Source organism: Cygnus olor, chromosome 3 (genome assembly GCF_009769625.2).
Source record: "Cygnus olor isolate bCygOlo1 chromosome 3, bCygOlo1.pri.v2, whole genome shotgun sequence".
NCBI lineage: Eukaryota > Metazoa > Chordata > Aves > Anseriformes > Anatidae > Cygnus > Cygnus olor.
Genome location: NC_049171.1, coordinates 80,017,891 through 80,041,641, shown reverse-complemented (window position 1 = coordinate 80,041,641; position 23,751 = coordinate 80,017,891). Strand labels below are relative to the sequence as shown.

The 23,751-nt window shown below is 43.7% G+C and overlaps 1 protein-coding gene and 1 long non-coding RNA gene across 2 annotated transcripts in view; both read left to right on the top strand.

The window, feature by feature from the left end:
• Positions 1–2,524: 2,524 nt before the first annotated feature.
• LOC121067627 lies at positions 2,525–18,199 on the top strand. The gene is made up of 2 exons (XR_005818356.1): positions 2,525–2,639; positions 17,931–18,199. It is a non-coding gene; the product is annotated as an uncharacterized LOC121067627 (long non-coding RNA).
• Positions 18,200–19,446: 1,247 nt separating this feature from the next.
• The window catches only part of TARBP1 (TAR (HIV-1) RNA binding protein 1), a 37,224-nt gene continuing 32,919 nt past the window's right edge, over positions 19,447–23,751 (top strand). The window contains exons 1-4 of the mRNA XM_040552586.1: positions 19,447–20,302; positions 20,536–20,633; positions 21,692–21,761; positions 22,591–22,739. Of these exons, the coding sequence (XP_040408520.1) occupies positions 19,462–20,302; positions 20,536–20,633; positions 21,692–21,761; positions 22,591–22,739 (1,158 nt within the window). The 5' untranslated portion in view covers positions 19,447–19,461. The remainder of the gene's footprint in view (positions 20,303–20,535; positions 20,634–21,691; positions 21,762–22,590; positions 22,740–23,751) is intronic.

The window sequence follows — 23,751 nt, the reverse complement described above, 5'->3', positions numbered from 1 at the left end:
CGTGTTTTAAATGTCTGCCCAGGAAAACATGCAGGAATAGTGTCCTCCCAGCTAGGCACTGTGGAGGGAGTACCTCATGCACCTTTCCTGCAGATTTTCTCTACACCTGCCATTATGAGAAGCATGTGCATTGTGGAAGAGATGCCACAAGGTGTGGGTTTTTGTTTTTTGTTTTTTAATCCTCATTTTGCTGACCTCTTTTACAGGGAGGTTAGGAGATTGCAGCAGGTTGGTAATGTGGAGGGGAGAAGAGAAGGTCTGTGGGTCTAACCCACTCAAGAAGTTTGCTGCAGAGGTGGCGAGCACGGTCTGTAGGTCAAGATTCAGCACTGTGGGAAAACAGTATGTTAAAGCTTGACATTGCCATGCCACGTGTCTCCTGTGCCTCACTGAGTGGGTCAGGGAGTATTAAACACCAGCCAGGCTAAAACAGCCTCCAGTCTTTGTCCATAGTGATGGAGAGGTTTCAGCTGGGAAGGGAGTTTAAATTCCCCTTGATTTGGTAGAAGAGCTTTCCCCCGCAGCCACACCGGGCTGAGTGCTGGTGACACCATGCTCCGTGCCGGTTTCTGTCCAGCCTCGTGGAGCTCTTAAGCCCTGATCGTGCTGAGTCAGTTGCTTCTTGGCTGCCCTGATAAATCCTCCTGTTGACAGTGGTAAGCTATTGCAGTAAGCACAACAGGAATAACTAGGCCTGAAGTCAAGTTAGAGCAGAGACAGGCTTTAGAGACATAAACAGCCTCCTCTATTTTTTTCTGCCCAGTAACATCCTACAGTTACGTGCACTTCAGAGGGTTTTCTCCAAATGGGAATTTCCATCTGGCCGCGGCACTTTCAAGCCAGGGCCCTGCTGATGCTGGGTGGGGAAACCTGACAGCTCATGGGTTTCTCCTGCTGGACGGGTGTCAGTGTGGCAGCTCATCAGTGCTGGACGGAGGGCAGCATCCTGCCAAGGTGGTCCCAGCACCGGGAGGGGCATGCAGAGGGTCGGTGCAGATGTGTGGTGACACGGGGTGCAATGGACGTGGGACAGCAATTTTGAAACCACACCAATGTTAAAGAGACTCTGATCTCTGGCACACAGTTGCTCTTGTTCCAAGGAGGAGTGAGGGGGCAGGATGTTTCCTGCAGTCAAGACATCAAATAATTAAAGGGGGAAAAAAAGAAAAAAGTGGTGCATGGAAGCAAGACGCTCTGAGATGTACTTTTATGAGTCTTTGTAATATTACACTTCCAAGACTGCCAGACATCAGTGACGGGTCCCTCATTTGCTTCCAAATATGTTGACTGTCAGAGCAGGATGCCAGGCTCTGTGCTGGCTCAGACCAGAAAGGATGATTTTGGAGGTCTTGTGCAGTTTAACTCTGTAGCAAGTCTACTTAATTGTGTGCAGGCCTTTGCTGGTGTATTTTATTGATTATTATATGAGGCCAGGGAGGCTGTGATGGGACCTTTATAAACAAATAAAAACAAAATGCTTGCGTTTCACATCAAGGCCTGATGCTTAACAGCTGAAGACCATACTGGAGACCCACAGTGTGAAATGCTGCGGGGCTTGAGAGGTTAACAGGGACTCTGAGCACAAGGCCAGCAGCGTGGTTACACAAAGGATCAGAGCAGTGGCTCTTGCCTCAGCACCAAGTCCCCAAGAGGGCAAGAGCTGGAATACTGGAAAAACTGGACTGTTCCCTTGTTTCCCAATCCGTCCTGTGTAGCAATCACAGTGAAAGATTGGCATGTGACTCTCTTAACTGCTGGCCTAAGCTACTGCACTAGTGCCCTGGAAAGGGGCTTCCAGGGGTTTTGCAATGCCTGTACCTCTCCCCTGGATAGCCAGCAACTCTGTTGATCCACATTGCACATGGGACACGGAAGAAAAAGCCAAAACTGTGGTGCACATCTTCTATCTTGCGTGTGCCACTAGTGCTACGAGACTTTGTGATCCTTCTGCTCCATTTGGGCAATTCTTAGAGAAAATGGCCTCACGACTTTTCAATGTTTAGATGCTCCTGATCTCTACAAACACCTGCTGCTACTTGTTGATTGTGTTCACCTCTAATTTCTTTCCCACCGATTAGGTGGGCCTGATAAGGTTGAGAGTAATGTCGCAGTGACAGGAGTTGCACAACCAGTGAAGTGCATGTGATTGACATAATGTGGTATGAGGGAACCCTCAAAGGTTTCCATTAGTCCAGATCAGGAAGTTCCTCCTCACCCCCTCACTCAGAACAAAATAAGAAACGAGGAAAGGAAAAAAATAAAAATAAAAACCTCCCACATGCAAACCAAAGTATAAAGAGCAAGTCAGGTTCACAAAGTTCAGTCCTTGAAAAAAAAAAAAAAGGAAAAGAAAACACAGAAAAAAATACAGATTTATACTGATAAGCATATTTTTAATATGGTTGTTTCGGTCTTCACAAAAAGGAAAGAAGAGAGTACAATTGAGGTAATCTGGGGTATAGACTAATGCCAGGGGATTTCTACACTCTAAACACATGCTTTTTTAACCTTTCCCTCTTTCTCCAGCATATTCTTGGGCCTTTTTTCTTCATAACAAAGCCATGGCACTTCCTGCTGCATTCCCTGTGATAAAGACATATGGATCTGGGAGAAATGAAGGGGAAGTGAAAGTAATGCAGGTAGATGAAATCATTGCTGAAGCCTGGGAGCGTGTGTGTGGGGGAGAGTATTTTGTTACATAAAATCCATGCTGGAGGAATGTGGCTTTTTTCCCCAGAAATGATTACCTCATGTGATCAAGGCTTGTGCAAATGGGGGTTGACTCTACATTTACTTAACTACATGAACACCGAGATTAAATTTTGGAACATCTTGCTAACCCCTTGAGTAATGTTGACTTGTTCTCATTCCCTACCCTTTGGCTATTATCTGCTGTTTGGTGTCTCTTGTTTAATCCATCTGGCTAATGGGTCATCTTTTAGTGTTACCTGACTCAGTAATATGGTTAAAAGCCTGCAGAGTGTGTCAATACAAGCAGAACAGAAATGGGTGGCCAGCAGGACCGAACAGGAGGGACTGGTTACAGAGACATTCAAGTTCATCAGATAGCAAACTGTCCAGTTGCCTTCCAGCTCTCCTGTAAGGGGTGTTTTATTTGTTTATTTTGATTAATTTTTAAGCCGCACCCATAAAACCCCATTGCTTTGGTCAGAAAGCATTTGGTTAAAACTGCTGCTGGAGCAGGTACATGTTATTCATATGACTTTGGATGCATGACTAAGTATTTTCAGAAGTACTGCCTGACTGGAGGTGCCTCCATTTCTGAACTCTGTGCTTGAGCCACTTGGAAGACATTTCAGAAAAATTGTCCCCAGACTGATTCCTATAGCATTTAGTAAGATGAGCAAACACTCAGTTCTTTGCGATTGCGTTGTAAGCTTGCAAAACTAGGTCCTTAGTCTTGCTGTGTTCCTGATTTCTTCCGTCTGTAATGATATATTTGCCCTCTACTGATGGAAGTCAAGAAGTTTTAGTCGGTAATACTTAAAGTACTGGGAAACCCAACCAAAAATTATCACTAAAGTGAAATGCATTGGCTGTCTTCAAATACTACTTTTTTTTTTTTTTTAACATATATATATATATATATTTTTTTTTGCCAGTGAACAGCTTTAGAAAAGCCTGTCTGATTTTCAGCTGGAATTAAAATTCCATATGTGCTATATTAACTGGTTAATTTTGTCGTTCATTTTACAACCTTCCTCTGAATGGCCTGACTGAAATGAATGGATTTTAATCTCAAGGGGGAAAAAATAGAAGGAATTAAATGCTTAAAGGTTTGTTCTTTTTCAGCACATGCATTTTGCAACATAGGTTACACTTTTAAAACAAACGTACGATGTCTTTCCTGGAATTATAAACTGTCCACTTTTGCAGTTTGACAATCCCTGCCAGGATGTGGTGGCTGTGTATGTGACTGCCGGGTAGTTCAGTGGGCAATTTGCTGTTTCAAGGGAGCAAAGGAAGGCAGTGAAGGTAGAGGAGGAGAGGAAAGCACGAGGGAAAGTGTTCTAACTTACAGTCTTACTAGTTTGGTCATTAAAGTGTATTCAGTCATTCATTAAAGCTTATTCATGAAATTAATTATTCATTAAAGCACTTTGGGGGGGTGTGGGGGTGTGGAAAGAGCTGAACAGCACCAGTCATTATTTACACTAGCAATTTCATCATGGAGTGAGATTACGGGGCCAGATTCTTCTCTGCATTTCAGCAGTTGGGTTTCGCTGACATCATGGAGCATCTACCGATTTAGACTAATCTGTGGCAGAATAGAGTACAGCCCATACTGCTCCTCTAAGAGGATGCCTTGGGCAGTTTCTTTGCCGTTTTTTTGCTGGCTAGGTTTCGGGATGCTTTACAAATGGATAAAAAATTAAAGAACTATGACAAATGGATCTTCTCACAGCGTGAGGTTCGACTGAATCATTCCGTGACTCTGTGATTCCATTGAGATAGTTAGGAGGAGATGGATGTGAAAAGCATTCACATTAATGATTAGTAGCTCATTTTAAGGCTTTTTGTTTGTTTGTTTATTTATTTATTTATATTTCCTACTATCCTGTCAATTTTTAAATAAACCGCTTTGATTTTCAGTCCTCACATAAAAGGTTCAGGGTGACAGCAGGGGACAGGGAGGGATCACACCAAAGCTCTTATTTTGTTAATATGATATACAGTGTATGAGAGCACAGTAGTCAGTAATGGGAAAGGACTAGTAAATCACTGAATTTGTGCCTTTGCTAAGAGAAGTGTGTTAGGTAATGATCATCCTTCTTCATAGCAGCACTTCCCAGCTGTGATTTTTTGTTGAAGCTCATGGATGGAGCAGCACACATGCAGCTGGGTAGGTGACTTAACACTTAGCAGCTGATGCACACAATCCCCTTGGGATTTTAGGCAGAATTTCTAGAACTCATTTCCACTGGCATTGCTTGTCTGACAAATCCTACATTATGATTGGGTTCCTCACTGTAAGGCTGAGATGCAGAATATTCTTTTCTATATTAATGAACAAGTAGATCAGGAGTCAGCTTTTAAGGCTTTCTGTGTCTGTACCCTGATTCTGCAAGTGCTGCACTGTAGGTGGGGTGGGACTGGCTTGAAGCAAAGCCGTGGCACAGCTGCTCCGTGGGTCCTTGACTTTACCCATTGCCGGTGTCCCCTGAAGGACTTGGCACTAAGATCTGGCACCAATCACATAGTGTTTGAGGATATGGGAAGGTACTGCTCCAAAACCCTACTAAACCAGGTGAATGACACGAACTTGAGCTTTTGTTGGTTCTCTTCCTTTACTTCCTTAAAAAGCTCCTACACCATGACCTTCAACTCTCCTTGTTGTGCGGGGTGATGATGCAAGTCCCAGGGAAGCAGCCATGTGGAAAATCTGCAGCTCATAGTCATGGGGCCAGGTCCTCTGACGACAGGGAGCATGGAGTTAGTGGACTTATTCTAGCTGGCAATCTGACCTATTGAATTTCCAGTTCCTTTTGTGGGAATAACTCAGTGCATGATTTGATCTGAATTTCTGGGGCAGGGCAAGCCAGGAAGATTTCAGGCTTCTAATTGGCATTAGAATGTCTTTAGAAATTCAGCCTCTGCCATTTTATCTTCTGATCATCTTTCAGGCTGCACAGCTGTCTCTTGCTCTGACTCCTGCACAAAACCCACAGTCTCAGTTCCCGCAGCCCTTCCCTGGTTCATTTTTTGGGGCCTGCCCTAGCCACCTGGTGCACCCCCAAGAAGAGCTGGCAATTTCCTTCTGGGGTGGGCTGCATGAGCTGCAGGAGAGGAGCTAGCTCTGCTTGAAATTAGGGGGGCTCCTTACCACTGCGCACTCCCAGGGGAGAAGGGAAGGAGAGAAGCTATGGGCCAGCAACCAGCGTTGGCTCCCTATTTCTCTTTCAGGTTCACATTTGGTGTGGACACTGAATGTGGTGGCAAAACAGACTAAGTGTATGTCATGAGCAGCTATGAAGACTGAAAAAAAAAAAAAAAAAAGAGAGACACAACCCCACGCTTTCCCTGAACACAGAGGTATGGAGAAAACATCATGGGTTCACACCGCCTTTCTGTCCCAAAGCTGCAGAAAATGAAAGAGGAAGCATCAACAATAGCTCTGTTAGCCATTCTTTTGAGTCACATGAGAAATCTAACACATCGCCATGGGGCTGGGTAAACAGGAAGCCAAAATAAGCCCATTCACACTGCTAGCTGAACTTGGCAGTGGCTCCCATGTGCTTCTGCAGCATCTGGATATATACCAACTGCAGACTGGAAGAACCCCATGCAAAATCCTAGAAATGTCTCAGAAGCATTTCCAGTCCTCAGAAAAAAAAAAAAAAAGGAATGACACATTCAGGAGGTATCTGCACCACAGTTGTGTAATCAAGAATCTGGAGAAACAATAGGTTGGTATGCTGCCAAACTACATGGAAAATGGCTGACTCATGGGAGTAGGAGATCTTAAAACCTGAAGTAATTAGTGGTAGATTCGTAAGTGAGAAAAAAAGGGCAATGAGACTGCTGAAAGAAAATCTGTCCTCATTGCTGGTAAACTACAGGTGTGTCTAAAGCTGCTGCAAAGGCACCCAGCCAAAAACCGAGCAGCAGTGGGGTGGGCATAGCCGGGTAGAACTGATAAGCGTAAAACCTCATCAAAAGCAAAAGCATAAATATGAAGCAGGGGACGTCAGGGAAGACCTTTGGTGCTGTGAGAAAAATGTGCACAGCGTAGGAAAGTTTGCACGGTGATGACATTAATATGGTGCAAAAGGGCAAAAATAAAACTCTCCGCTACGTGCCAAGAGACAGCAGTAGCACGCCATCAGGGGAATGAATGCTAGGAAGACAGTAGGACATTACTAAGTGTGCTAGGCTGCAAAGGCTTCCTCAGAACTACGCCAGAGACGGAAAGGAATGATAACCATGCAAAGCTGAATTAAAGCAATGCAATGTCTCCGTGCCATTAGGCAGAGTAAATTGCAAGTCAAATCAGTGTTGCTGGCAGCACCAAATCCTCTGCTTTCAGCTTTACCCAGTGAATTCATCACCACATAAGGGCTCTAAGTTTGAAGCAAACAATTCATGCAGTCAATGTAAGCAGAACAAATTAAAAATAAAAATATGCAGAGCTAGCAATATTCACTAGCATCCCTGTAATGAAGCCATTAGGACGCATATCAGGAGGTGTTTGAAGGGGAGGATGTCTTCCAGGCATACAATTGCCTTCATCTATTTCCATCTTTACAACTCATGCCTCCAGGAATAACTACAGCATTAAAGGAAATAGAAAAAATAATTGGAGCAATGGAAGGAATGGAAAAGTAAGGCATCTTTCCTAATGTCAGGGGCTACCACATACGCAGTACGGGTGCTGCTGAGAAGCCAGGCAACCTACCCCTTCCCAAGGACAGAAGTGACTTCAACAGGCACTAAAAGAGTGTTCAGCTGAGTGCTTACAGGTGAGGAAAGGCCCAGCTTGACAAGAACAAATATATCCATGATGCAGAGAATATTGTCAAAAACTGTTGGATAAAGAAAGAAACTACCCCCCCACACACACATCCAAGAAAAGAAAAGAGGCAGATGGCTGAGAGCACTGCAGGGATCAGATGTGAGGTGGGAAAGCACCGGCGCTGTCAGCAAGATGCATTAAAAGGGCTCTGAGGGATCAGCGTAAAGGCCCAGAAGCTAAAGGCTCCTGGGGATGGAGGCAGAGATCGTGTGGCAGAAGCTGTGATCCATCACAATCCCGTCTTCTTCTGTCAGTTAGAAAGAGTCAGGGAACAGATCTAAAGCTGAATAAAGCCATAATGGCGTTGGGATTGTTTGCACTACCTTGTATGAGACGTCTGGTGATCTCCCCAGGGCTGGGACTGACCCCAGCAGCCTAGAACAATACAACCAATTCCCACTCTCAGAGGCACAGAATCCATCTGGAGTCTGTTGGGATCTGTAACTTATCCGACAACATTTCTTCTGCAGTTTTCATATATGTGTCCTTGACATAGCTCCTGAACAAACATGCAATATGGACAACTGGTATCATCACAGGAAGCAGCTATCACACACGTGAAAGGGTAGACAAAGAATTACCCCACCTTTAATAAAGAGGCAGATACGTAACACATTGCTAATGAAGCATGCTATGCTGAAGAAAAAGACAGGTTCTCCTTGCTGACCTGTATCTCGAGTTCAGTACCTCCTGCAAAACGCAGAGGTACATCCAAACAGAGAAGCTAAATCTTTCAATATTATCTACAAGTGGAAAGTGTCATCAGGATAGTGATGAATAAGAAACCACTTGAGCAGAGAGTGATCATAAACTATTGGCGAGCATTTGAGGTTGCTGCTGGAAGCCCCACATCAGCTTCAGCACATGCCTCTGGAATATTCACGCTACACTTTTAGGTATCCAAAACCAAGGAAAAGGCTACTATGGATATAGCTGCCACTGTACACAGCCCAAAAATACAGCAGCTGAATGTAGGCCTGACAGAAACAATATAAAGACACAGAAAGCCCCAGTCAAGCCAAGCTCACCACTTGAAGGATTTGGAAGAAATCCAGGATCGAATCATGTGGTCACTTACGTTTCTCTATCTGAAGGCCAGAAAGCAGGGGAAAATGTACCTTTTTTCAAGAGTATTGGATCTATGGAGACAGGCTGAATGTACAGGAAAACATAACACCCAGATTGCAGGGAATTGATACGTTCTTTGTGAATTGCCCAGCTCTTGTCTGGGTCTGGCCTGTCTACAGAGAGCCAGTAACACTCTGTCTTGGTCAAATATGACAGAGTATCCACAGCCTAATGGTCTGTTGTGGCCTGTATGGGGCAACTAGCAAAGAAGCAGTGGAAACACACTGCCTTCCCCACTGTCCGTGGGGAGAATAGGAATGCCTCTTCTCCCCCCAGATCTGGTTACTGTGGGCTGCCGCTCAGACTGCTGGTCACTGGATGTGTTTAAAGCATTGAGTTTCTGTGTCAGGGAGAGCATCACATGCAGTGGGAATACAGATCTATTTGCTTGCAAGCCATCCTCGGATTCACTCACTTGAATCATCACCACAGCATCGCCACCAAATGGCAAAGTCAAATCAGCACTTAGCATTCTTGAAATTTTCCTAATGCCAACAGACATGAAGAAAATACACAGCATATCTGTTCTTGAACAGAGAAACAATTGCACAGAAAGCCCAGCTCAGTCTGCTTACATCTTCTGACGCCTTGAGCACTGGCATCATTAATGTGGCTATCGGTGATGAAAGGAATCACAGACAAACAGAAGAAGCAAGTGAAAGCCAAAGCCTCCTATAAGTGATGAAATAAAGACCTCCCAGAACTACCACCGGGAGAAAGCGTTTGTATCAGACTATTTCCTCTGGACATACCATGTTCTGGGATGCAAACTATTTTCTTGATATCTTTGCTCCCCAAAGAAATGAAAAATAAAAGATGTATGTTATTTATATAATGAGACAGGTGCTAAGCATGTCCAATGGTACACATCAGGTTGGCACTGCAGCTTTCCCTGCCTGCTGCAAAGGGCAGGATGAGTGACCTACCTGACGGTCGTGGGAGACCTCAGAAGTGCTCTGTATAAATGCATGTAAATGTGCACTTTTACATCTCTGAAGGGTGTAGAAGGTGGTGTACCAATGGCAATCTCTTCAGGCATGAGCAAAGGGCATCCACCAGCTACTACCACTAGGTCTGCAAAAAGTATCGACCAAAATAAGCCCACTTGGAGTAGCTCAGATGTGTGCTCCTGTGGAAAAATGACAGGACAGCCGCTAATCAGAAAAGGGCCTAAGCTCCTATCAGCTTTATTTCCAGCCTGCTGCAATAAAATAGTCTCAGTTGTTTGAGAACTATTTGGAGAATGAGTTTTTATGGGCCTTCTGCTAAGGCCAAGGAGTGCTTGAGGTGCTTGTGGGATGGCAGATTTAGGTGCCAGAACTGCAGATAGGAAGCGGTGTGTCACACCGACACTACTGCTGTGCCTCCTCTCATAGTATGCTTCTCTGGAACAAGACATGCAGGCATTCCCCATTGCCTACATTTCTGTCCAGGTATTTCTGAAGCCTATTCTAATCACTGAAAGTACCTCCGAAATTGCAGCAACACCCTGCACTGCTGCTGGTTTTTGTAAGAATTGATCCGCTACACAGAAAATTCAGGATGCTGCTGATCTGGATCATCTCTCAGCTGTTTAATATCTATCTTGATACGCCACAAGCAAGGCACAGAAGTTAGAGAGAGATAATATTTAGAGAATGAAGCAGATAAAAGAAGATGTCAGCCCCCCAACGTACATCTCTTAGGATTACAGCAGACATATTCCTGGCTTCTCAGTTGTCACTGGCAGGAAGCTGCTTCAGATAGGGAGCTCTGCAGGGGCTTGTCACTCACGGAGGAAATATGGTCTGCAAGTGTAATGTCTTTTCCCTCTGCTACAGCTTTCGGTAATGCAGGTATGATCATCAGCTACCAGCTGAACAATAAATCAAAATGCTTGGAAAAAAAAAAAAAAAAAAGACAAAATACACTCCATCCTCAACAACTGTTAGGCACAGGATAAAAGCAGCCACCAGCATGTGTATTAGTTAAGTAATTTTGTACTGTCACTGATGTCAATTGGCTTTAAAACAAAGCCTAAGATTTAGAATATATTATTAGAATATATAGATACACCACTTAGAATATATTTGTCTTTACCGTGTAAGTCAAAATCAGTCTTACGTGACACCATCTAAGTTTTTAGACACAATGTGCATGGTCTAAACAATTCTGGTCCTATTTCTGTTTTAAGCACTGACAGTGCGTTATGAATAATGACAGGGACTTCCTTGAAGGGCTCACATCCACAGCTGGAGAAAATGCTCAGCACTTCTTTCACACTGTGGTCTCCTTCCACCATCTGCTGGATTTTCTCTGTTATTGCATTATTGCAGGAATTAAAATTCAGAGATTTTTTTTTTTAAATTATTATTATTATTTTTATTTTTTAAGGACATGATTACTTATTTTAATCTTATTTTTCCCTCATTTCTCAGGTCTGATTTGCTGCTAACAAAGTCCCAAATGAATGGCTGAGTGAAAAAGTATTGCTAAGTTTTAATGGAATGTCATATCTTACCAAAATTATGGCCAGCTATGAAGGTATTTTTTTAGAGAAAGGAAAGGTTTAGTCTGTTGTCATGAGTATAAAAAAAATAATAATCATCTGTAGGTATTTTTCTTTCATATATATATATATTATATATAACATTTTACAGACAAAAGTCGGTTGCGCCCTATTTCTAAATGACTCTTTCTTAAGTCTGTATTACTCCACACCAGCATGAACAGGATTTTGGCTTGGACTTCACAGCATAAGCAGTGACTAACCAAGCATCTCTTACATTTTTATGGGAGTGATGCACACATGAACAGCTACACAAACATTCCTTTTCTTAAGGGTCCAGGATGAACTTGCCTCAATGGTGTTTAGGTGAGGAAAGTATTTATTTAATATGAACTGCATACATATACATAAAATTATCAAGAGATGAGAAATGCTAAATTCCCCTTCCATACACAGCCACCCATGCACACATCCCAACACTATTTTTAGACTCGTTTTTCAGAGTAGCAGCACATTTTAGTTTGCCTTACAGTCCAGAATATGGAACTAGTTCAGTGTCAAAATTCAGTGTCAAAAGTGATGCATCAGCACTGGTGTTCAGGACAGTTTGATACATGAGGGGGCTCTATCAGAAAAAGGAAAGAAACATTGGTTTCAGCCTGGTAATGACACTGAGTCTAGAGCAGACTTACTACAGATTGCCTGAGAACATGCTTGCAGAGCTAACCAAAAGGCAGGCGTTTCCTCTGTGGCTTTTGTTTTCAACATGTTTTTGTGAGGAAAAAATCTACACCAGGATCTGTAAAAAAAAAAACATTTTTTTTAAAGCACAGCTGGTGCAGAACTGTCAGAGATCTCTAGGGTGGGCTTACAAACATAACTCCAATGTGATTATGTATTATAAAATTGTTTTCCCACTAAAAAAAAAAAACAGTGAGATCTCCAAAGAACTGCAAAGCTTTGCTCAGCATTTATTTATGCAGTAATTTCAATGGAAACCAGAAGATAACTAGGCTAAGGTTAAACGCTTCTGGAAAACGCCATCTCCATTTTCCTTTTTTCTTTTTTTCTTTTTACAATATAGCGCTATGCCTTTACAGTGGGAATTTTCAAGATTTATGTGACACTGAATAAAAAAAGAGAACTAATTAGCTATCATGGCAGGATGTGGAGGGGCAAGAAAAGATTTTAAGGTCAAGATTCTCAAAGATGGATAGTTATTTTGGATGCCTCCATTTTTGGGCAGCTACTGGAAGAGAGCCATACTTGCAGAAGTACATTCAGCTCCCGAATGCTGGGTCCCATTACAGTGTTTCTACTGTCCAAATACTGATGACTAGTTATTTGGGTTTTCAAGTTGTGTAATTATTGTGGTACATCTTCCTGAGTGTAAAAACGTAGTAATAAATGCCTCGGTAGTGTGCTTTGAAGCTTCACACATTACTGTCTATAAGATGCTTTGAATGGACTCTAATGGAGGACCTCTTAGATGTGTAGAAGACCACCAGCATCACTCTTTACATGCCCAAGATTTAAGGGATGAAGTAAAGAAGAAATGTTGTGGCAAGAAGCTAAATGCCTCTTTTTTATTATTTCTGTATATAGGACAGGAAAAATTAGACCTGCAAGGCCAAGTTCAAAAATAAAACAAAACCCACTGCCTTTATAAGGAGGTTGTAAAAGAGTTGTATTTCTACAAATGAGCTGATCTGGGGGTTTCTCCTTTGATCCCGCTATCTTTAAAGCTCCTTGCAAAAACTGAAGAGATTGTAGCCTCTTGGAAAAGCTTTTACAGCATCAAACGAGAGCCCTCCTCTGACTTTGAAGATATCCTGCAATCAATTAAGAAGGCCCTAAATGATGTTGGAGTGAGTCAGGAGTTTTGCAGAATAACTGGCAAGCTTCCACTTAGAGAGAATCACTGGGAATATGAGAAAACAGAGAGGATTAGCCATCCCCATTAAAGACAACAGCATTAGGAGCTGCTTTCAAAACACCAGAGCTTCTTCTTGCCTAATGCTTTCAAAGTTGCTGTTCTCAGCTAAACCGATGAGTTGTTCTGTCTTTATTTTTAGTATGGAAAATTCAAAATAGACTTAAAAAAAAGTTCTCTGAAGTCAAATGCGCAATTCAAAATGTGAAGACTACATCTTGAAACAAGTGCCTATTGCCTTTTCCTTGTGAGGTTAGTTAAGCCTAACCTAAAATATTATGGAAGATGAGGGAGGATATTTAAAAACCTTTTTCCTTTGCTTTATGGTGATGTAAAGGACTGTTGGAGATGGAAGGCAGCAGTGGTGTGGGTCTTTCACGCCTAAACTTCCCACGCCCAAACATGAAATAATCTTGCTTTCAACCAGTGCCTGACCAATTTCTCCACTAATCTGAAAATCTAAGATAACTTCTGTGTATGTAGCAGGCTATGTCTGTGCTCCCAGAAGGGATAGCAGATTTGCTTTAGCTCACTACAGAAAAGCTATTCACCCATGCTGCATCTTCTTAAGCCAAGGCCCTAAACAACTCTTCATACCACGCATTTGGAAAAGATAACACTTTGCAAACCTTCACCTCTGCAAAGAAAAATACCTAGGAGTTGGAAGCAAAGTGGAAGCTTCCTCCCTCCCTCCCTGTGCCCTCCCCTTCCTCCTTCTTTCTTCCTTCCCCAGAATAAACTGGCATTTTGCTCTGTTCTCACTGAACTAAGTGAGAACTGTATTGGTTTTTGTGATTTGGTTATATCTGGGATTGTTTTAATCCGCCTTCCTGTAGTAAGGCTCTACTCCCAGTAATATCACCAGGCATTTAAAAAGACTAAAGGCTCCCAGGGTTGCAGCTGGTAGATATTCATACAGGAGTCACAGAGTATTTTCCCCACTACCACAGATCCTCTTATCTGGTTCATTATCAATAGAATCCCCTGTACACTAAAATCCAGAACAGCAAAATACTCAGGCATGTACTTAGAATAAGCTCATGTTTACATGATTTGCTGGATGAAGACCTGGAGACAAAGGCTGTCACAGAGAAACTATGTGGTGCCATATGGACATTTTGTCAATTGTCACATTTCTTCCACATCTATACATACTTTCTGGGCTGAAAGCTGGAGAAGGATGGATTATGTACATTTTAACAGCCCTTTTACTTCTCTATTGAGCCAATAGTAAAGTCTATTTAAGCTTTACCATCTGGCTCAGAGTCCTAGCAAAGGGGAGAGGTTGAAAATGAACGGTGTAGCCTACAGCTGAATGGAAAGTCCTAAACTTTATTTTTAATAAAAATAAAAAATAAAAAATAAACAGGGCCAACAAATGGGAAAGCAGGTTGTGACTGGGAAGATTTTTGATTCCAGTCTGTACAGCAAATGATCTTCAGCTATGTGAAGCAGATGAAAAACGACTGCAGATTTCAGCAGTGCCCTGTCAAGTAGGTTAGCAAAATAAGGACAGATGGCAAAGGATTACATCTAATTCTTTCTCCTAATTCATCTTTCCGAGACCATTCCACTGCATTCAGTATAACTAGAGATTTACCAGCTTAACTTCCTCCCTATAGCTCCTAGTGACAATCCACATAGTACATATTTGTGAATTCCCATCACCGGGAACGTTCAATTGGACTCAACTGCTTTTCACCCGCTGCCTTTAAATGTGCTTCTGAGGGAAGGATGTTTAGTGTTGGAACAGCAACTTTATTTTTATAGCAAACATCCTAAAAAGCACACAGATAGCAGTGTGTTTCTGATGAATGAAGCCATCCTGCTCAAAGAAGGACTTCAGACTGAACATCTCTTACCCAGGTGTGGGTAATGTCACTGCGCAATACTACCACTGCTGTCCTAAAGATACCTTTCTGTTTCTTTTTGTTGTGCATTATCTGTTTTATCAGGTACCTTCTGACCATTCTTCCTTCATGCTCCTTTTCTTGCTAGAACAGATAATAAAGGTAGCTGTGCAGCACAGCCCAGATAAAGCTGAAAGCATGCAGTCCATCACTGAGTGCAAGAGGGCCGGTTCTGCAGTCACAGCTTCTCATTACCTGCCTCATTCTGCTCTTCCTCCTTCCCCACTCAAATATTTAAAACTATTTTTTGAAAATTCTCAGGGTTTTTCAATGTCTCTGATTTCAAATGCTTGGCTTGAGATACACTTCCAGGTGACAATAGCTCCTTATAAAGTCAGTGGGGAACTGCCAGTATTCGGCACCTTCCTCATCAGAGTTCAGGGTGTCCTGAAAGCAATGGGGAAGGGAAGATCCAGAATACAGCCTGTGCTGCCTCTCTGCCTCTCCTAATTGCTTTTACACCTTCCTCTGTACTAGCACCTCTTGAAAATTACAGATCTGGTCTCTCTTTTAGATAGACCTTTTGATTTTCTGTGCATTTATCATTCTTCTCTTTGAATTTCTTACTTTCACTAGTTAAAAATCCAGGAAATGGCAGTTATCTTCTTCTCCTATACTTTTTCTTTTCCTTTCCTTTCTTTTTCTCCATGGTCGCATACTTTCTTTTCTCCAGAAAATAAACTGGAAGGCACTTGTCAGTGACAACAGCACCATCTGCTGTTCTGCAGAGATTAGGAAGCCTTCACTCATGTTTCTGAATGAAACCCACTGCACGTTATGAACAGTGCAGAATTTCCTGGAAATGTGCAGGTGATGGTACAAGACTATCTTTCTTCACGAGAAGGGAGATATTTTATGTGATCCAAAATCACCATCAAAACTAAACTTTTTAAAAGACATCTGTGTGGCCTTGCTCTAATAATCTATCATGGTGGCTCAGCTCAGCAGTGGCTTTCCAGAATTGTACATGGGGATTTCCAAAACTTTTAAATAACTGTCCGTAGTTTATACTGTAATTTTGTCCATGACCCTTTTCCAATATAACTGAGTGCTGGAATGGTCATCACTGGACTGTTCCTCACACAGAATTGCCCAGTTGTGTGATTACAGGGGAAATATGTACATCAGAACACGGATCCAGTTGACTAAAAGAGTGTGCACTTAACCGGGGCACTGATTTTTTAACTAGGGGCATGAGGAAGGAACCTTAGTCCTCTTGTATTGCTAAATAGGTGTAGCATTACAAATTACTGAAAAAAAAAAAAAGAAAAAAAATACTGAAATCCAGTAAACTATAGTTGTTAAATATGTGAGTTGTAAAATCAGCCTGAGCTTGGTCAGCTAGGTGCCATGTGCTGGAAACCCTAATCATCATCAAAGGCCGTGTTAGACAGTTCAGATGTGAATCAACACTAATATGCATTTCTCATCTCTGTCCTGCCTCCCAGAGGCTGAGTAATAGTATTAAATGGCATGGACAATCCACTTAAGGGAGAGGAGAGTGCAGTAAGCCTTTCATCTGTTACGGGGTGTTGAGAAGCGTTTTGTGGCCTATAGATAGTAGTGGCCTGTGACAAGGACACGTCCAGACTGGCCCTTTATTTCAGGGCTGGCTGCTGCTGTTGTGGACTGGTTTTGATGTTTCAGGTAATACCTCTCAGTCCCAGGTTTCCAAAGCAGATTAATCTGAATGAGGGTGGATATCTCATGTGGCAGAGGTAAAGAAAAGAGCTGCAGGCTGTCCTGTTTAGAAAACAAACAGCACAACAAAATACAACCAACCAACAAACAAATGAAAGCCAACCAAAGTATTTCAGCTTTTGATCTAGGCAATATGCTTAGGCTGGAGGGCACCTGGATAGGTCAGGAACTACAGAACATCTTCTAAATACAAGTGCAGAGGGATCAGCAGGGGTGGGATGCTCTGAGTCCTTGGGTTGGTACATTAAGTGAAAAGGGTTGAAGGGTGAAAAGGGTTTGGGATCCCAGAGGTGCCTGCAACTGGCAGGCTGGGGCCCGGGAGCAGGGCTGTCTTGGGAATAAGGGTGGGAAGGAATAGGATTAGGAGGTGGGGAAAACAGAACGGGACATGGTGTTTGGTGAGGTAGGGCTACGTGTTGGGAGTATAAAGCTGGAAGGCACAAATTCAGGGTTCTGAGCATTACGGAGTGTGGGGTGGGGGTGTGAATGCTGTGGCTCTTGCCACCTGAAAATTACAAAACGCTGCTTCTTGGAAGAGGATTTTGGACAATCCCCAACATACAGCAGAATTATTGAGCTCAGACTGTGGAAAAGTCATCATGTTCACGGACTGTCTACTGATGTATAAAATTTGTGGAACCTTCTCCTGGCATGTGGCAGAACCAGCACTACTGTTACTATTGTTAACATACTGCTAATAGTGAGTGTAAGGCTTGCTACATATGTACCGACTAGCTTGTTAGGTACTAAAGAGTGCCTTTCTGCTGCGTTCAGCACCAGCCAAGGGAAAAACATTTCCTTTTGATGATCCCTAGTGTTCCTTTTTGTTCTCTTAACTCCATAACCACCTTTCTGTGTTTTTTTTTTTCTTTTTTTCTTTTTTTCCCTTTATCTTTCTGCATCACATTCTGCTCAGATGCTCCCCCGTCTATAATCTGCCACGGGCATAATTTCTCACCCACTTCTTTTTGTCTGATAAAATGATCTGTAGTAAACCAGTCCAAATTTAAATGCTGATGTTTAAGTTGATGTAATAGGACTTTAGAATTGGCACCCCATTGTCATAAAAATAATAGCAAGGCTGAAATCAGGCAATAATGGAGACCAGCAAAGCACCTAGTATTTTATTGTATTGATTACTACGTGTTGTACAGACCTTTAATGCTTCATTCAGTTAAGTCCTATAGGTGCCTAGAAGAGAAGGTAGATTGTAATAAAGAAATGTTCCCTTTTCAGGACTTATTCAGACCTGCTGAAAGAAACACCCACAATTCATCTTGACTGCATGCTGCAAGTAAGAAATGAAGAATTTCTGAAGAAAGACATCAAAGCAACTGGAAGAGCAGACAAAATGTATTATGGCATGAAAGAGATTTCAGCTGCAAGCATCCTATTTAGTAATTTAATGTATTCTGTCATTCCTCCTCTGAAAAAAAAAATCTTTTTGTGTGTGTGAAACAAAGCACTATGTTTTACTTTACATTTAAGTAAATGTATGAATTTGAGCTGTTCTCTTAAGCTTTTTCTGGATTATGTATTTTATATGTAACTAAACATGCAGAATGTGAAGGCAAACAGAAACCACGTTAACTAGCAGGTCTAAAATATCTCCTTTTCCCCTTCTTTTTCCGGAATTTATCTCATAGGCAGTCAGTCACACTATAGGTCCCTTGCAATAACAAGCTTCAGCTCTTTTGCAGTCAGTAGACTCTCAAAGATCACAAATTTCAAAAATGTATCGGGGAAGTGGGTAGCCAGGGAAAGGAGAGAGACTATACTTGTGTGATTTAGAGAAAAAGATCTAGTGGGAGCTCACAGGGAAAACTTCAAGAGGCCTTTCTTTTTCATTAGACGCCTGAGAAGTTAGCCATGGTAACTCCCATATCCATCAGAAACTATGCTTTCCTATTGCTACTGTGCAGGGAATTCGCTGTCCTTTGCTTTCACAGGACCAGGTTCCACATTTGCCTCTCTCTGTGACATCTTCCTGGAGAGTGGTCTGTGACCATTTTCGAGGTGCTAATTTCTATCTTTTTTTTCACAGGCCTTGTGGATCCTGTGGAGTGAATTTACACCCCCTGGAAATCAGCCTGCTTTCCTTTGTCCCTTTTGGCTACAGCAAACCGCCCTGGTCCCCACACCAGCTGCTGGCATGCAGCTAAGGAGCTAACGGCATGGTGCCAGCGCCCTAGAACACCTCCTACAGTTTTCCTGGGGCAGATGCAGGGCACTCAGGTGGGCTTCATTGCCATGACTGTGGGTCAGGTCTCGAAACTATAAAATGTTTAATGGGGCAGACGCAGGGTACTCAGGCTTCGCAGCCATGACCGTGGGTCAGATCTTGAAACTAGAAAGTGTTTTATGGGGCAGATGCAGGGCACTCAGGTAGGCTTCACGTCCATGATCGTGGGTCAGGTCTCGAAACTAGAAAATTATTTATTTATTGGAATAGATGGCAACAGCAAGCACGACCGATGGGAGAACACCACAGTTAGTGCATTAAAACTGGAACAGCACGGTTGGGTTGGAAGAGGCCTTACAGCCGACCTCCTTCCAGCCTCCTCCCACCAAACCCGTCTGCCCAAGGCCCCATCCACCCTGGCATCGACTCCTCAGGCTGTCCCCCCAACATGGCGGCCCCTCCCTCCCCCTCAGCGGGGCGCCGCGGCCCGGCCCCGCTTCCCCTCCCCTCCGCGGCCGCGCCTGCGCAGCGGCGCCGTGCCGAGCCGAGCCGAGCCGAGCCGTGCGGCGCCCCCCCGCCGGCGGCATGGAGGTGGTGCTGGCCGACGCGCTGCTGGCCCGCGGCGGCGACCCCTGCGCGCTGCTGCGGGCCGTGTGCGCGCCGCTGTCGGCCGAGCGTGCGGAGGCGCTGCGCCTGCTGCTGCAGCGCCTGGCGGCGGCCGAGGGCGAGGCGGCGGGCGAGGCGCTGCGGCGGGCCGCCTGGGAGGTGGCGCTGGAGCGCTGCCGGCCGCTGCTGCGGCTCGGGGAAGGGGCCGCCGGGGCGGCGTGCGCCGAGCGGCTGCGGCTGGGGCGGGCGCTGCGGGGCGCGCTGCGGCACTGCGTGCAGCTCTGCGGGGCGCCGCTGGCCGCTCGCCTGGCCCGCGACGCCCTGGCCGAGCTGGCGGGCGGCGGGGCGGGCGCCGAGGCGGCGGTGGAGGCGCTGGCGGCGGCGGCGCCGCGGCTGGAGGAGCCGGCGCTGGTGGCGCGGAGCGTGGCGGCGGCGCTGGCGCTGCTGCGGGACGAGGGCGAGGCCGAGGCGGCGGCGGCGCTGGCGGCCGGGCGGCTGCTGCCGGCGCTGGGCGGCAACGGCGCGGCGCTGGGCCGCGTCTGGGAGGGGCTGCTGGGGGACGGCGGCGGCGGCGGGGGGCCCCCGCGGGCCGGGCGGGCGCTGCTGGCGCTGAGCGCCCTGTGCGACGCGCTGCTGCCCCGCGGGACGGCGGCCGGGCTCGACGCCAGGCTGTGCCCCCGCTTCTGGCGGCTGGTGCAGGAGGGGCTGACCGAGAGGGACGGGCTGTGCCGGAGGAGGGCCCGCTACCTGCTGAAGAGGGCCGTGGACCTCTGCGGGAGCCAGGGAGCCCGCCTGCGCTGCCCGACGGAGGGCGGGGACGGTAAGGGGGAGACGGAGGGAGGCAGGGAGGGAATGGAAACAGGGCCCCGCATCGCGCCCCGGCCCTGCTGGCCCCCCCCCCCCCCCCCCCCCCAAGGGACTGGGGGCTCCTGGTCCCCCCATGCGGGCACACTCGGGAAGGGAACAAGTGTGATCGCCTGTCCTGGGCAGGGGCTTTTGTGGGAGGGATGCTGGAGCAGCCCGGTCTCAGCAAGCTCTCTGCGTTGCCTTTAGAACCCAGCCTGTTCTGGTGGTCTGCTGAGGAGAACGAAACGCTTCTGCAGTTCTGGGAGACATACATCTTGGTGATGGAAACTCTGGAGGGAAACCAGGTAAGGGCGCCTCAAAACCTTAGAGTCATAGAACCATAGAATATCCCGAGTTGGAAGGGACCCATAAGGATCATCGAGTCCGGCTCCTGGCACCACACAGGTCTGCCCAAAAGTTTAGACCATGTGACTAAGTGCACAGTCCCTTGTGACAGCTTATACACGATACGTTAACTTCTGGCACGTACAGTATAAATATTTCATTAAAGTAAAACATTTCCAGTTTTGGTGATCGAAGGCATTTAAGCATTATCAGGAATATTTTTATTTTGAATTTTAAATATTTAAAACACAGCAAATGTAGTTTGGCATAAATTCACAACTCTATCTCTGAAATCCGGTTAAGGCAGTGCATTGAACTAAGGAAGGAAAACCTGGGTTGCAGCTTATTGCACGACCCCTTGGGCTACCCAGTGTGGTAACCCATTTCTCAGCAAAAATCAGGCTGTTACACTCAGTAACTTCTTTTTAGTAGAGGGCACTACGTCTCCAAGTAAAGCACTTTGTGCCCCTTGGTGGAAATAATTTTGAGTTTGACTCAGAGACCAGTGTACTTGGTAGAAAGATTGCTTTTGTCTTGAGAACCTCTGTAGTTTCATGGTATAAATTAGTTGTGACTACCTCTTTGTAGTTTACTTATCTTGCATTATTTGTGCAAGATTGTCCTGTAACTGAGAGAATAGTAATTATCAAAATGTTTAACTGTAGAGTTTTGTGCTGTTTGACTTGAAAGCTTCACACTGTAATTGTGATGAATAGAAGTTCACACTGTAATTGTGATGAATAGAAGGGTTGGTTATTGGGAAGGATTACTTTTATGATACAGTAGCATGGAAGTATCAATTCGTCTTAATCTCTGGAGGACGATTACCTGTTATATACCAAGTCCTTGGATCAGTTGCACAGGCATTGCAGAGTATGTTTGTTTATTTAAATGCAGTTTAATTGTCAATTGCCATGTTGATGCTGTTGATAGTAACTTCTAGCTCATGACTAAGTGCCAGTTCTTAGATTTGAAATTGTAAACTGACTACTTACATTGTATCTGATTTGCATTTCAGATCCATGTCATAAAGCCAGTATTACCAAAACTAAACAGTTTATATGAGCATGCTATATCAGGGGAAAAAGGTAAGACAAAATTTTCTGAAGCATCTCTGAAGTATTAGGCGATTAAGTCTCACTTTTTTCTTTGTTCTAGTAGCAGCTTTTTATTAAGTTTTCACAGTCAGTGTCGCTCTGCTCAGAGATGCAGCAATAAGAAATCCTAGCATATGACAAAATTGCTTATCTTATTGTGAAGTATTTTTTTCTCTGCCAGCAAACCTAACTACATGGTCCTTTCCTATTATGTTTTGTTTTGCTTGAGCTAATGAGAAAACAAAACGCAGCCAGAGATTCTTAGGGTAGGTCTTACAAGTCAAGTCAATTGCAGAGCTCTGTAGAAGGAAAAAAACTCAGTGGAAGTGGTGAGAGAAAAAATAAAAGGAGTGCTGAAACAGCAACGTGATCTTCTGTAGGGCAAAATGGAGCACATCCAATTACTTAGCGCGAGGTGTTAGAATTTAAAGTTCCCACACTTCTAAAGTAGAAAGATGGTAAATAGGACAGTGTTGCAGGTGAATGCAAGGAGACTTGCAAGAAAAAGGACATGCCTTTCTATTTGTTAGCTGTTTTCATTTGCAACTACTAAAACTTACTCCAGGTTTTGGAAATGATGTTATTGGGTTTTTTTTGTTTGTTTTCTATGGGAGATTTAGTAGGGTATTTTTATAAATCTAGCAGCTATAATAATATTTTTGAAGTATGTTGTGTATTGACTGTCACGTTATCCAGAATGTCAGTGTATTGTATGTGTGTTTGATAAATTTCCTTAAAACATAGATTTGTATGAAGAGTATATTAATGCGTCACTGTCATTTTTGTCAATTTAGAAGAATTTGTTTTTTTTTTTTAACAGGTTGTTGGTTGTTTCACCCATCGTGGCACATGTGCATCTATAAAAGAATGTTTGAGAGTGAGAATAAGACATTGACAAAGGAAGGCATTCTTCATTTTTTAGAGCTTTATGAAACAAAGCATCTTCCAAATTCTCGCGGTTTTTCAGAGGTAACGGTTTTATTGTTACTTGCCAGAACAAACAGATGTTTTAACTTCTAATATATATCTTAACACTAATTGAGTCAGTATGGAATTAGGTGCATTCTGTAAAAATACCCTCTTATTTAGCTGCATGAGCGATGGCAATATTTGTAAGTGTTGTCAAATATAAAATTAATTGGAAAATGGCCAGGCTACAGGAAATGGATTCTTAAATGCAGTCATTCATTCACATATTTGAAGCTAATGCTCTCTAATTAAATGTAGCACCCAATGTATTGAAATTTTTATCAAGGGTTACATTAACAGGGGAATGATTGATGCTTCAGACTTCCACAGCTCCTGAACTTCTCCAAAATTATTAAATCAATGGGTTGAACAGAGTTTTGGGTAAACTTGGTCAACAGACTTTAGGTCTGTGCACAGCGTCTCCTGTTCAAGAAGTGATTTTGAAGAACCATTGCTAGATAACCCTGCGAGGTATTTTGAATATGTCTGTAGTATAATCAGTATGTTATTGCATCTCCCTTCAAAAATACACATACGTGTATCCCATGTATGGGGTATATGTATTGTCAGTTTTAAGTCTCTTTTTTTTTTTTAAATGGTAACATGCGTGGGTTGATACCCCAAGCATATACCTTAGTAAGAAGCGATCTATATTATACTATCATTACTTTTTTCTCCCCCTCATAGAAGGAATTGCCCTCAAAGTCTAATGTTTCTGATTTATACAAATTAAGTTAGCTTCTTGATCATTAACTTGAAATCCAGTCAACCTTTAAAAACAAAAAATCCTTAATCTTTCTACTGCTGGTTTAGTAGTAGTTCAGTAGTCTTTTCTATTGCTTTCTTCTTCATCTAATCTTTCCTCTATTTCATGTTTAAATATCTTTTCCCTTCTTATGCTGAACACCATCTATTCTCCATCTGTTTCTCAAAAAGTTTTATGTGCCTGCACCTTTCAGAATGCTTTGTGAAATTTACCTATTGAAAAATACTGTTCTGCTTGTTTAGTCTC